Here is a 14,358-nt window from a genome sequence, read left to right on the forward strand (position 1 = left end):
TCTGCCATCCTCCCAGCCCCCAGCAAGTCTTCACTTTGTCTGGGATCTTCGGCATTCTCTGGTGACTTTGTTCTCTGCTTCTCTTGTGGCTTCTGCTTCTCTACTCTCTGCTTCTTCTGGCGTCCCATGATGCCGTGATGCCGCCCTTATAAGCCCAGCCTTAGCCCAGGTGAATCCCATCTACATTTGCCCACGCCCTACTCCAGGTGCCCGCCGTCAGGCATGCATTCAGGACCGCAAGGATCCATCCTCTATCCTTATGGCGGGAGGGCAGAAAAGCCTGATGTATTTTTACCTTACCCTACAGTATCCAATAAGTGTTTTTGAGTTAATGAATGAAACCTTAACTCTTTATAATATTATTTTGCTAGTCTACAATTTCTATTTTTTCATCCCTCTCCAAGAGCTATACACATAATAAAATAATAAGTCCATAGGTCCATATTTTCTTGGAAATTCACTTCAAAAGGATTGCAATCTGTGAGGTTACACAAAGAATTGGTCAATTGAGTGATACCTAAGGTAGGAAAAGACAGCAAGGAAGATGAGGGGATGCAGTAAGTATATACAAGAAAGTATAGAATAGAGAAAGGAATATCCCTACACTCTTTTCCACAAGAGCACAGATTTATTTGAATTTGTAATTTTTAGGGTTTTGATTTTGAGTGTATGGTAGTAGACTAATGGAGTGTTGGTGTGGGCTTCATCTTATTTTCTTTACAATTTAAGGATTTGGGGAGGGTGCCTGATTTGGTTAAGGTCCATTTGAGCTTCCAGGTTTTTATGGGAAACTAACTGAAAAATCCCAGATCCTCCCCACAAATATTCCCGTTCTCTGTCATGCCCCAGCTATGGAACAAAAGTGAGTCGCAGCTTCTTGCAGTATAAAAATTAATGGGTATTATAGAGAATTCTCTGCTTTGGGGCTGCCATTTATTAACTATGTCACCATGATTGTTTCATTTCTGTGAGCATATTCTTCTGAAATGTGAATAATGCCCTTTGTATTTACCTTGAAGATGTTTTTGTGCTGATCAAAAGCAGTGTAAGATAAAGAGAAAATATTGAAAACTGAAATCTTTCTTGCCATGGGTGGATTGGGAGAAGTGAGAGACTCAGTTTTAGGCCATTTTTGTTCATTATTATTGGGAAGCTAGAGCCAACATATCAGTAGGTATTTTCGTTGTTTTTCAGCCGTAAAGGACACAGCAGCCTTTTATACCTGGACTGCTTTGTTAATCAAATTATATGAGCTAATACTTTTATAAAATTCTGTAGCAATTATATGGAAATTACTTTTCCTATGAAGATCTTTGCTTATCATTTGTACCCTCTCCCAGAGTTTTGCCTTCACTAAGAGATCTGCAATGTATGCATAAATTCTTACCAGTAACAACTGTCTGGATTTGTGGTTCTCAAAGTGTGGTTCTATGACCAGTAACAATATTGGCATCACCTGGGAACTTATTTCTAAAGCAGATCCTCAATCCAAATCTTATGAATATGTTTTTAAAACATAATCCCTTTGGGTGATTATGATGTAACCTAGGTTTAGGAACTGCTGGCGTAGATCAGTGATTCTCAATTAATGGATAATGCCTTGCACCAAGGCAGAGGTATCAATGTTGGCTGTATATTACAATCCCCTGAAATATGTTTGAACTTTACAGTTAAATCAGAATTCTCGGGATAGCATTCACATGTCAGTATTTTTTTTAAATGTTTCTCAGTTGATTCCAATGTAGTCAGTGTTGAAGATCATTGCCCTATTAGCTTTTACTTTCATTTCATCATCTTCTAAAATTAAAAAAAAAAGGTAATTTTATCAAATTTATATCTTTTGGTGATTCCCAACCTAGCTGGTTAAATTTTAATATTTCCTGGGAATAGATTTCTGGATTCCATACAGACCTACTCAATCAGAATGTTCAGGGGGGAAAACCATCCTAAGCAAAGCTGAGGGATGTGTATTTTCTGAATGTCTAATATAATGAGTCTTGGGTCCATTATTTGGAAACCAAATATTTTGGGTGATTTAAAAGTTGTCTTATTTATGAAGTGGCTTTTGTTATATATTTATCTTTATCTTTTAATAAAGGCATTTATAATTTATTTACTCATACATGAAACATTCTTTGGATGCCATGTGTCAAACACTTTTGTACATGCAAGAAATACAAAGAAGAGGCTGCTGTTCTTGACATCAAGGGGCTATTAAGAGAAAAATAGGTCTATAAACAAATAAATACATGAAAGTGTTTTAAGTATTATTATAGAAGCCATAAATATGGAATTCTCTACTATCATCACAGTTTTTCTGTACATTTAAAAGTATTCTAAAAAGTTTATTTAAAAATTTTTGAAAAAGGTATTACTGGGTATAGAAATCTCCTATTTAAAACCCTTAAGGTGTAGGTGTTTTTGGGTTTTGTTTTTGAACACTTCAGAGAAAATGCTAGATTCTTCACTTGGCCTGAAAGACCCGTGTGATCTGGTCCTGCTTGCCTATCCGTCTCCTGCCCCAGTGGCTTGGGGCTCTCTCTCACACTTCATCAGGCTCCTGGCTGACAAAGTGCAGAGTGCTTTCTTTCCTCCCTCCACAGCTAATTCCTCACCTTCATATTTCAGTTCACTGTTACTTCCTCAAGACATCATTGTTACATCATCTTTTGTTGTCTTTGGGGCACTTGCCAATTGAAATTACATTTGTGTTTTTGTGATTGTTTTAAAGAAAAATCAGTCTATTGCACCACTCTGTAAACTGTAGAGGGGTTGACACCATGTCTCTCTTCCTTCTGGTGTTCTGAGAAATACTTGGCATGTACTTGGAATGAATGAATGAGTAAATGACAGGAAAAGAAACTGTAACATTTTTTTCTCATCACTGTCATGCAAATATAGGAAAGTATAACTGATATGCTTAAAATTAAATTTAAAAACCAACTAAAATCAAGGTACTCAGAAGGCATTAAAAGTAGACAGAACATTCCCCCCATCTTTTTCTTGCTTTTAGGAAAGACTGTGATAGAATTATTGACTAACTCATAAGTTGAGAACAGGAAAGGAAAGGAAGAACTTTGATATATATCTTAAACATTCTGTTAAATTCATCTATTGGCTACATTTCAAAAGCATTAGTACAGAGATTTCAAATTACCTTTTAGTCAGTGTAATTTCAACTTAATTTTTGAAATCGTGTTAATGTTTTGTTTAACACAGTGCTGCATATTTGCTTTGTTAAAGAATTGTGGAGTCAGAAGGCAGAAGGGACTCAACCAAGACATAGTACTATGATTAATTTTTCTCTCCATCTCCAATTTAAATGAAAAATGTTCCTACAGTTCTGTAATATTTTTAATCATTGGAAGCCTGTCCAGTATATTTACTTCCCATGAGAGGGCTTAAATAGTCAGTGATTTCATCAGCAAAGAGACAAAAAGGCACCAAGAAGTATGTATGCTAGCCATAACAAACATTTCACTTAAAAATAATATGCCTTATTTGACCACTTAATGATCTATGTAGCCTAAATTCTTTCAATAAAAAGGAGCCATTTTACTTGTGTGGTAGATGCTAAAGACACTGGGATATATAGGAATCATAGGACCCTGAAATTCAGGGAAAATTGCAAAGAGAGACCTTGCCCACTTTCTTAATATAAGAAAATCTGCTGAACTGCCTACTTTCCCCCTGTCATCTTCTCCTTATAACTCACCGCTTCCCATGGAACTTAGATGGAGATACACAGAAAAATTCTGGAAGTATATATATCAAACTGTTTACAATGGTTGCCATTCGAGAGTGAGGGAAGAAATACATATATTTCTTTGGTTATTAAAAATACTATTAGCAGTTTAAAAATTGTAACAGATAAATTGCTTAGCCTTTGGTCTTCTCAACTTACATTAGAAATCACTGTATTTAGAAACTCTATAAGTTGTGTAACTTACTGTATTTAGTTTGTTTTTGATCATTCAGTTTTCTGAAAACTAATTTTAAGTGATGAATAGTAATAGTAATTCTTCTGATTTTCCTGGCTATTTCTCCCCTTGAGATTAAGAAAATTGAAGTTTAATCTCCCTGTTTAACAAATCTTAGCGGGGCAAAATCTGACTTCATGGTTTCATTTACTGTTCTGGGTTTGTCTTCACTTTGGCTTCACCTGAATGTTTTTCATTGATAACTGTAATGAAATTTTTGTGCTAGTGGTTTGTTTGATTTTGTTTTATCTAGACATTTTAGTTGTCTCCAGCAAGGATGTTGGTCTGGTTACTTAGTCATTCTCCTGGAGATAAATCTCATAATTTTTTTTACCATGATATACACTTGGTGTCCTACATAATTTCTGTAAGACCAGTGAGTAGTTTAATAGCCAGTAATAGCATTTTTATTTCATCCTTTAGACAAACCCTCTATTCACCGCCTAGAGTTTTACAAAGCATGAATTTTGTGTGATGAAGTTGTTTTGCAGGATGCAGATAAATACTTGAGGGTTTTTCCCAGGTTAAAATGATGATGAGTGTGACTTTGTGGCATGAAACCATGTGGAACTTTGACTGCAGGCTTAGCTACATGCTAGAGAAAATTCAAAGTAACTTTTATAAAATTTTAGCCCTTCTGCATGTGTTACTTCCCTTATCACACATTCAGACTAAAATTAGATGGTTTCACATGTGTCTTTGTTAGCCATCCTAATTTTCCATAAGACCTTCCATTAAAAAAAAGACTCCGTATTCCAATAATTTATCAGGAGCGTATAAACAAATCTTTTTTATTATCTTTAGAAAGTTCTACTGAAAGAAACCAATTTTTATGGTTTGTCTAAAATGTATTTAGCTCCTGAATTTTACTGAAATAAAGTCTGAATCCCTAATGAAGTCAGAGAACCAAATACCTGGATTGCATCAAATTGACCTTCTCATAGAATGATTTCTAATAACCTGCCCTTTGGGGGAGACACCACTGACTGATGAAGAGCAGCCCAAGAAACATTACTATGTCTCCTGAAGAGATGTGGAAGATGCTCTTCATTACATAAGCATAAGGTGGTTCTCCATGAACTCCCACAGGTGAATTTCATTCTGAGCCCCTGGAACAACTTGGCTATGGACACTACTAGTTCAGAACTTGATCACATCTCCCTTTTCCCTTGCTTGTGGAAAGCTTATTGTCTCAGGTCCTTCCCCTGCCCAGTGTATATAGCTTCATAGAATATATATATATTTTTTTTATAGAGGCATGCTTTTACTTATTTATTTGTTTGTTTGTTTTTGTTTATACATGCACTGGGTACAGTCAGAAGCGCGGGAGGGTGAGAGAATTCATCAGAGCCAGAGCAGGGAGCAGAACAGGCAGAAGGACCGAAGTACACTGCTGAGGGGAGCAGCGGGCGGCAGGAGAGGTCTGCGCGCCATGTGGGACCCTCCTCCGGTGGCCGGGGAGCAGCCAGGGAATCGAACCGGCGCCGCAGACGCTGCGGGCAGCTTCGCAACCCAGCGCTCAACCGCTGCACCACCGGGGAGGCCCCATAGAATATATTTTTATTGACAAATCTCATTACAGGTTCAGACTTACTTTTCTACTCTTTTTTTTTCTTTAATTTTTTTTCTGTATTAAATACATATTTTAAAAACTATTTTGAGTATTTTGGGCAACATAATGGTTATATGCAAAATCATTGGGTGGTTTCAGATAATGCAAATGAATAACCATATTTTAGAAATGAAATTACACAATTACAGTTTACTTTTGCTTATATAAACATTATCAAGATCTAGAAAATTAGATTTCAGTACAGTTCACTGTCTCTAGATCCAAAGGAACAAATACACAAACATAGTGGAGACCACTGTTATGACTTCTGAGGACAGCAGCTTGTTCCCTCATCTGTTTGACCTCATCTATTTGAAAAGTAAAGTCACTCTTAAATATTTTGTAAATTTCAGTTTAAATGATCAGCAAATTACTCATTTTATTGTTTCTCTGGCACCCACATAGTGGATTATCCATAGCAACAGTCCTTTTCTAACTTAATAATGCCAATTCTGTGTTTATTAGGGAAATAATACCACCAGGTTAAACAAACTGTGACTGTTGGCTTTGTGTGTTTACTCTTTCAAAGAGATCTGCTAAACCTTCAGTTCCATGTCATAGATCATTTGAGAATCTGAATTGGGGTATGACTCTGATTCTGAATGTGCCATTTTTATGGTGTGTTTGGAGTCAGGTAAAAAAGTTGATGAGCAAATAAGCTTTAGAAATAAAATACTCATTTGTGTGTTGAAAATATCATCAAATTCTTCTCTGTATAGTAGAAATCAGAAATATATTGTGGTAAATATTACAACCCCCAGCCTCTAGGAGATAAATAGGACACTTAATATTGGCCCAGGAAAACGTATTTCAGTATCTCTTGACTCTAGAAATTATAGTAACTGGAATCTATAAGAGAGGCAGTGCCTCAAAAAAGTTTTAGAATTAAAGAGATTTTCATGAGAAAACAGATTCTTTTTAAAGAATTGAATTGGTGTTGAAATGTAAATAAAACCCAAGGTCTTTTCATGTCAGCATTGATAAATGAAGTAGTATTTGAAACTATAAAATGTTAGAGTTTATGTAATCTAATATCTTTATTTTATGGTCATGAGTGCCATAAGACATTGCTACAAAAGCCTAGTGTCTCTCATCTCAAATGACTTGTGCAGTGTATTTTTTTAAAAAATGTACCTAAAGCTATTAAGCTATCATCCTATAAGGTAAACTGATGGGGATATAATAATCTCTTATAATGGTAGATTGACTAATAATTTCATTTTTTACATAATCCAGTAGTTTTACTAGATTTTTCCTATAGGATAGTGGGGCTCTGCATTTATGAATTGACTGAACCTGTTTTGACCAAATATTTTAAGCAGTTTTAGCTTAAATTATTTCTTTTTGTCTCTACAGATTCTGGAACTTTTCAAATCCTGATCCTCTTCTTGAAACAGTGGAACATCATACAGAGTTTACTTGTGGTTTAGATTTTAGTCTTCAGAGTCCTACTCAGGTAATGTGTGTTGTCACCTGATTTTTTTTTTAACCCATACAGTTCACAAGTAGCCATCCGTATGGCATTGTTGTTTTTATGAATAATATTGTTAGCTTTAGGGTAGAACAGTGTACATTAATCAGTCTGATCTCTCTTATTATATGAACTTGAGCATTTGAAATACTAGGAGCAAAAAGGTATCCAGAATCTTGGCCCTGTCTCTCTTCTCATGAAAGATTGGCTTTTCAATGAACCTTTCCCAAAAGTATTGTGCCTAACATGTTGAAGTTTTCACATTGACCTTGCCCCATGGAAAGGGTGACAGTTGAAGAATGAAATGGTTGATACACTTCTAGAGCATGTGGTCTGAGATTCAGCTCCTGCTAAGTAGTTGGGATGCTACGATGGACTAATCATTTCCCTCTCAGGATTGTCACCCTCATGTTGGAAGAGAAGCAGGAAAACAAAGATGGAGGAGGATAGTAAGTGGATCTTTCCACTATTTGGAAGGATGGGGAAATTATGGTTATAAACATTTATGTCATTATAGTCGGAATTAAATGCTATAGTTATTAGTCTACATGGGGAGTTAAGTAAAGGCAAGGTAAAGGCTGCCTGGGTTGGTATAATTTTACTTGATAGGAGAGAAATGATGAAGGGTGCATGTATTGGTGATTAAGAAGGGAAATCTGGGACAAGGGTGAAAATAGGATCAAAAGTAGGCTTTTCACTAGTTGTCAGGGATATGTGTCATATCCAGCAATTAGGTTCCTTGCCTGAGCCAAATTGGGGGCTATTTGAACAAAGGCAATTTTTTACCTTCAGACAAAATAGTTCTGTATTACAATAGCACTAAATATAAAAGTAAGAAATTTCTGAGACAGAGTTAGAAAATTTGAGATAGTTGATTTAAAGAGTAACTTGTGGGTGCTAATAAACAAATTGAGATTTTTGAGCTGAAGAGGGAAGAGGAAAGAAAAAGGGTTAAAGAGATGTAAGGGATGACGGTATGAAAAATAAGACAAAAGTGAATGATTCATACATAAAAATAAAATTAAAAGTATATATCTTAAAGAATAAATAGTGACTTGTGCTTTGAATTCAGGAAAAGACCAAATGACATCAGTGCAGTTTTTAATGTGAAGAATGAACAGTTTAGTTCAGAAAAATTGTCAGTTCTTATTAGAGGATCAATTACTATGAGCACCAAGAGTAAAGTGAAATGAGGGGGAGGGTTAATGAGGTCTCAAAGGTATTATTAGTAAAACCACCAGGATAATTTATCCATAGTGGGAAGTAATACTAAAAGTAAGAGTATTCCAATTATTAGACCAGAAGCCTAAGGGTTTCAGGGAGGCATTTCATTGTAGAGAAAGAAAGATATGCAGGCCTGGTCCAGAGTCTTGGGCTAGCTGTCTCTATCAGAAGTCATCTGCTTCCTTTCCATGAGGAGCTCTGTTGGTAATGAATTTAGTTTTAGTGGGTCCAAAACCTGAGAGATCCATTTGGGGGAGGATTCTTTTTAAGATGAAAAACTTGAATCTATGAGTCAGTACTTATTGATTTAGCACACAAGGATTTGTCAGCAATACCTGGTAGGGTCCCTTCCAAAAGGAATTGAAGATGTCTTTTCCAGTATATGAAGTCTCTTGGCTGGAGGACATGATGGCGGTGGTCTTCCTCTCCCAGGTATGCACTGTGGAATGACTGTGTTGCCAAATTCAAATTATTTTTTTAAGTGCTCAGATGTGTTCTTTGCAGTCAGTTAGAATAGCCCCTTTTATAAGGATTGGTTGCATAGGCCTTGATCTAATTTCACAGTCCTGCCTATAATTATTTCAAACAATGATAGTCTATATTTGCCAGAATGTGTTGGTCTAAGGGTAAGCAAAACCAGAGGCAGAGTATTTGGCATGGGGAGGCTGAAGGATTCAATCAGTTTTACCAGTTGAGTCTTTAAAATTCCATTTCTTCTTTTGACCAATGCAGAAGATTAAGGATGGAAAAATGCAACAAAAATGTTAAAATGTTGTGAGATTAGTTGATTTTCCAAACAAATTGTATGATTTGACCTGTAAAATGAGTCATTATGAAGCTTAAAGGAAATCACTAAAGTGTATTTTAATCCCTCTGTGCTATCACTCTGAACACAGGGATGCTTCAACCCAGTGAGAAAATATGTAGACCGTTTTATTCATTTCTACCCTTTCAGAGGTAGCTGTTGGTTAAATCCGATTGCCATCTCTCAGTTTAGCTTGTTGGTAAGGGAAAGTGGCCCACAGAGATGAATTGGCTTACCCAGATTATGTTGTGGGCAGATAAAGCACCTGTGATAAACCTATGGGCAATTTGGGGAGGTGGTTTCCAATAATATTGTTTGATACTATTTCTTGTGATATTATTTTTGATAATATTTTTGTATTCCCAAGAGCCATAAAGTCCAATGGACTTTATAGGTCTTTTTTATTAGTTGCCTGGAAGAGATTAAATCCGCCCCCCCTGCTATCAGTATAAATGTATAAATATTAGCAACCTATTCTTCAGCCAAGTAACAGACAAGGGTTAAAGCAGTAAGTTCCGCCTGTATTTCCTTGGAACAGCACTATTGTTATAATGAGCTTGGAAATATGTCCTTTTGAAAGGGTAATTTACTCGTTAATTGCTGCATTTGAATTTGTCTTGCCTAGATTTGTACATTTTGAGCTTGTGTCATCATCTTCTTGGTAGCTTTTTGAAGGGCTTTACAGAGTTGTTCAAATTCACCTGATCATGAGTTGCCTGGGTGATGTAGTTAAGTTGGTGCCATGTCACTAAAAGAGCAAATTCTTCCTCTAGCCCATTAATCAAAGGAAGAATTGAACAGGGAAAAGTTACTATAGCTTACATGATTATACCTGAATATTGTTTAATTTTTTTTTTAAATCAATCAAGCACATTCTTTTCAGATCTTTGAGTGCATTGTTAATTTTTTTTTCTGTCTGTAATTTTGAGGAAGATGTCAAAGATGGCTCTGGGGGATCATTCTTAATATAAGAACATTTATTTGATCAGTTTTTTTCCTGAGAAATCTAAGGAATTTTTCCAGTTTATTTTGGCTCTTAGACTATAAGTTGGTATAAGCCAGGGTAACATTTCATAAGTATGGATGACCAAGTTAAGCTCTTTGCAAAGCCTATAGGGCCTGGAAGAGACTTAGAGACTTTTTTAGTAATTGAAGTTCATTTTTTATCTAGGGAGTATATGTAATAGGCAGTTCTTGATGTGCCCTCATTTAGCAAATAAAGAATGAGGACATTTTTGGACATAAGCAAGTTGTGCTGAGAGCACAACTCTGCTACAAGAGATGTTAAAGGAAGTTTTTGGGAGAGAGAGAGAGAGAGAGAGAGAGAGAGAGAACTTAATTTTATCACTTTAAAAAATAAATACCTAGGGTGAAAAGAGATTGTATAATATATGCAAAAGTAAAATGTATAACAATAATAGAAGGGGGGAGGGGAGAATTAGACTTGTAAAATTACTACTGCATGTGAAGTTATGTAGCTTTATATGAAGGCAGATTTTGATAAATTCAAGATGTATATTATAACACATATAATAGCTACTAATAAATTACAGTAAAAGAGGTATAACTAATATGCCAGTAGTGGAGATTATTATAAAAAGTAATCAATTACCTCAATGTAATAAAGACCATATAGAAAAAACTCACAGCCAACTGTACTCAATGGTGAAAAACTGAAAGTTGTGTTTTTTTTTTCCCTAAAACTGGGAATAAAAACAAGGATATTTTCTTTCACCACTTATATTCAATATCATATTGGAAGTTTTAGCCAGAGCAGGTAGGCAAGAAAAAGAAATATAAGGGATCTAAATAAATTGGAAAGGAAGAAGTAAAAATTTGTGTTTACAAATGACATCTTAATATGTAGAAACCTTTAAATCCAGTCATTTCAACAATTATATAAAAAGTAAATGGTCAAAACACACAAATTAAAAAACAGATTAAAAGTGATAGATATGTGATCTAGGGTCACTAGATCAAGATTTTGTGACCTCTTAGATTTGGGACCTATTTGAAGAAAGGGTTTTGTAAATCTGAGTCTTTGGATCTACTTTTTGTTTTCAATGATGAGTTTTTACTATTCTCCCCATAGATTTTTTTTCTAAAAGTTTATCTTTTTTTTCTCCATTTTATTTATATTCTTGTTTGAACTTTTTTTTTTCAAAGATTTATTTATGCATACAAGAGCTGGAGTGCAGACCAGAGATGGGGGCATTTGAAAAGGTAGAGTTGATACTGCAGAGCACAAAGTTAGGAATTCTAAAAAGAAGGATTCACCAGAGACAGAGTGGAGAGCAGAACAGGCGGATTTACTGAAATACACTGCTGCGGGGAGCAGTAGGCAAGACAGTAGAGGTCAGGGGATCAAACTCATGTTGCAGTGGCTGCGGATAGCTTCATAGTGCTGAGACTTAACCCCTTGCGTCACCAGGGAGGCCCCTCTGGTTTGAACTTTAAACTTTCTTCTTACCTTTTAAACTAAGATGATAATCTCAAAACAAAAATTTTGGTTATTTTTTACATATCCTCAACACATTTTAATACAAACTTTGTATTAACATGTTTATATCAAGTAACATTAAGCTCCTTTTGAAGGAGATAAGAATGAAGTTCTTGGGGTATCTCCCTACTTTTCTCTCATTTATTTTTCTCTAGTTATCGACTGCTATATAACTAACTACCCTACAACATAACAGCCTAAGCAATTTTACTTGTTCACGGTTCTGTGAGTCAGCCATTTGCACTGGACTCAGCTGAGCAGTTTTTCTGTCGGTCTTGCTTGGGGTCACTCAATGTGCCTCTGGCTCACTTATCTGGTAGCTTCACTGGAGCTGGGTAATCCAAGATGGCCTCTCATGTCTAAGGTAAGGTGCTCTTTGACTTCATGAGCCCAGGATTTGCACTTAGTGGCTGTAGGTTTCCAAGAGGGTAGGGACAAACGCTGCAAGTTGTCTTCAGGACTAGAGCTGGCCATCACATGGCATCTTTTCTGTTGCAAAGTAAGTCATGAGGCCTGCCCAGATTCTAAGAGTGAGAAAGATGGATACCTCTTGATGGGAGTAGCTGCAAAGAATTTGTGATCATTAGAAATCTACCATACTAATCTTTTGTTGGAGAGCTGGTAATTTTAAGTTATTTTTAACATATTTATCCTTCATTCACATGTTATGTAGTCAAGTTACTGGTTGCATATTAATTTAATTTCACCCTCGTTCATAGTTTTTTTCTCTTAGAATGTTTCTTTCTCTCATCTCTTGGAAAGTGCCTTTTCATCAGCTTTCAAAACCTGTTGATTTTGTGGTGATGTTAATAGCTGCAGGTCTTTGCTGACGTTATTTTAGGGCTTCTGTATCTTAATATATTCTCTGCCTTAAAAGAGATTTATCTGAGTTCTTATATTTATAATTCTTTTTCTTTTTAACTTTCTCCTTCTTAAAGATCTGAAAAATGAGATCCAAAAGCATTCTTATTATACCTCCTTTCTTCTTGACAAAATGTAAGATCTTATCTTTAAAGGTTTAAAACTTGACAAATAAGTGTCTGGGGTCATTCTTTAAGGGTAATTGCTGAGAAATACTCCGTGCCCGCTTTTGTTAACCAGACCAACCTTATCTTTCACTTTAGAAAAATTTTTTTCTTTGATTTTTTTGCCCCTCTGATCATGATTTGTATAGTCATGGCATTTCCTCTTATCCTTGCTATTTCTAAATTGGATACCTTTTATTCTGTTTTTAGTTTTATGCATCGGGACCTGAGATATACCCATTTATATAATGGGATTTTCCATATTATTGTATTTTTAGAATTCCTGACTTTGTGCTCTGCAGTATCAACTCTACTTTTTCAAATGCTCATTGATGTTTAGTTAAGCATTTATAAATTGGGTATTGGCTTACATATCTTTATATATTCCTTCTGGGAGATTGTTATTTTTTTATTTTTTTTTTTAAGATTTATTTATTTATTTATATAAGCACTGGGTACAGTCAGAAGTGCCGGAGGGTGAGAGAATTCACCAGAGCCAGAGTGGGGAACAGAACAGGCACACTGACTGAAATACACTGCTGAGGGGTGCAGTGGGCGCGACAGGAGAGGTCTGTCACACCATGTGGGTCCCTTGCCGGTGGCCGGGGATCGAACCTGCGCTGCAGAGGCAGCAGGCAGCTTTGCAGCCCAGCGCTCAACCGCTGTGTCACCGGGGAGGCCCTGGGAGATTGTTATTTCAAAATAGATATTATTAGTTTCAAAATAGATATTATTAGTTTATCCCATTATATAACCTTTATATATTTAATAAAGTTTATTGTTTTCCCATGATTAAATTGGGAAATTAGAAGAAAGAGCAAAGATTTACCTATACCACTATTTTAGAAAGGGTTGTCCAGAGTACAGAGGGAAGTAGACGCAGGCTAACACACCCATCTTAGGAGCACACTCCGACCCTTCAGAGCTGTGTCTGGGGAATGTTATGGCTAGGAGAAAACAAGTACTTATATAATTTTAAGGTAAAAATTATACAATTATAGTTAATAAAAGTATTTAAAAATTCTTAGTATGAGGTTGGAAGATTAGATTTTAGAAGAGGACTAGCATTATTGGTAGTTAGGATAACTGTATCCTGTTCACCTTTTATCTGAGGTGATACCTTCTGCATCTGTCACAGCCTAGTGTTGAAAGAACATGTGCCAGAAGCATCCAATGTCCTCAGGCATTAGTCTCTGCTGTTTCCTTCTTGATGCTTTCATAATTGTGTAATTTTTACCTCTGTACTCTGTGGAACACTCTTGCATTGAGAGCTTCCAGATTTATGCAACTAAGCCTTTGTCTCTGGGCTTCCATTACTGAGTAATCTTATTTTCTCATTCATGTTCCTTGCTTTAGAATATAGAGTATATGGATTTGAATATAGCAAGAATATAGAGAAAATATATTTGCTTCTGCAAATCAATTTAAAAAGCTGATTTACATACCATAAACTACTTTTTAAAAAAACCTAATTTGGGCTCTTGGTTCCTACTCGACTTTGCTTTGAAGTCTTTTTGATTTTTTGGCTGTTTCTCTTACTGTCCTTCACCTCTGCCTGTACAAAGTCCTAGATTTTCAAAGTTCAGGACAAATTTTTCCCTCCTGTTTTTTTATTCAGTAAATATTTGAGTGCCAACTATGTAGCAGGAGCTGCATACATAGTGGATTAATACAAACTACCTGATATATATCAATTAAATAAATATTGAGTGAATGAATGTAAAGGACTTTTTAGTATACT

General features: G+C 35.7%; 1 protein-coding gene across 1 annotated transcript in view; it reads left to right on the forward strand.

Annotated features, from left to right (window-relative positions):
* Nucleotides 1-14,358, forward strand: part of PEX7 (peroxisomal biogenesis factor 7) — a 62,357-nt gene that overhangs the window by 41,743 nt on the left and 6,256 nt on the right. Inside the window, exon 9 of the mRNA XM_037520454.2 lies at nucleotides 6,949-7,048. Coding sequence (XP_037376351.1) covers nucleotides 6,949-7,048 — 100 coding nt within the window. The remainder of the gene's footprint in view (nucleotides 1-6,948; nucleotides 7,049-14,358) is intronic.

The sequence above is a fragment of the Talpa occidentalis genome, unplaced genomic scaffold (genome assembly GCF_014898055.3).
Source record: "Talpa occidentalis isolate TD23 unplaced genomic scaffold, MPIMG_talOcc4v2.1 talOcc4.2, whole genome shotgun sequence".
Taxonomy (NCBI): Eukaryota; Metazoa; Chordata; class Mammalia; order Eulipotyphla; family Talpidae; genus Talpa; species Talpa occidentalis.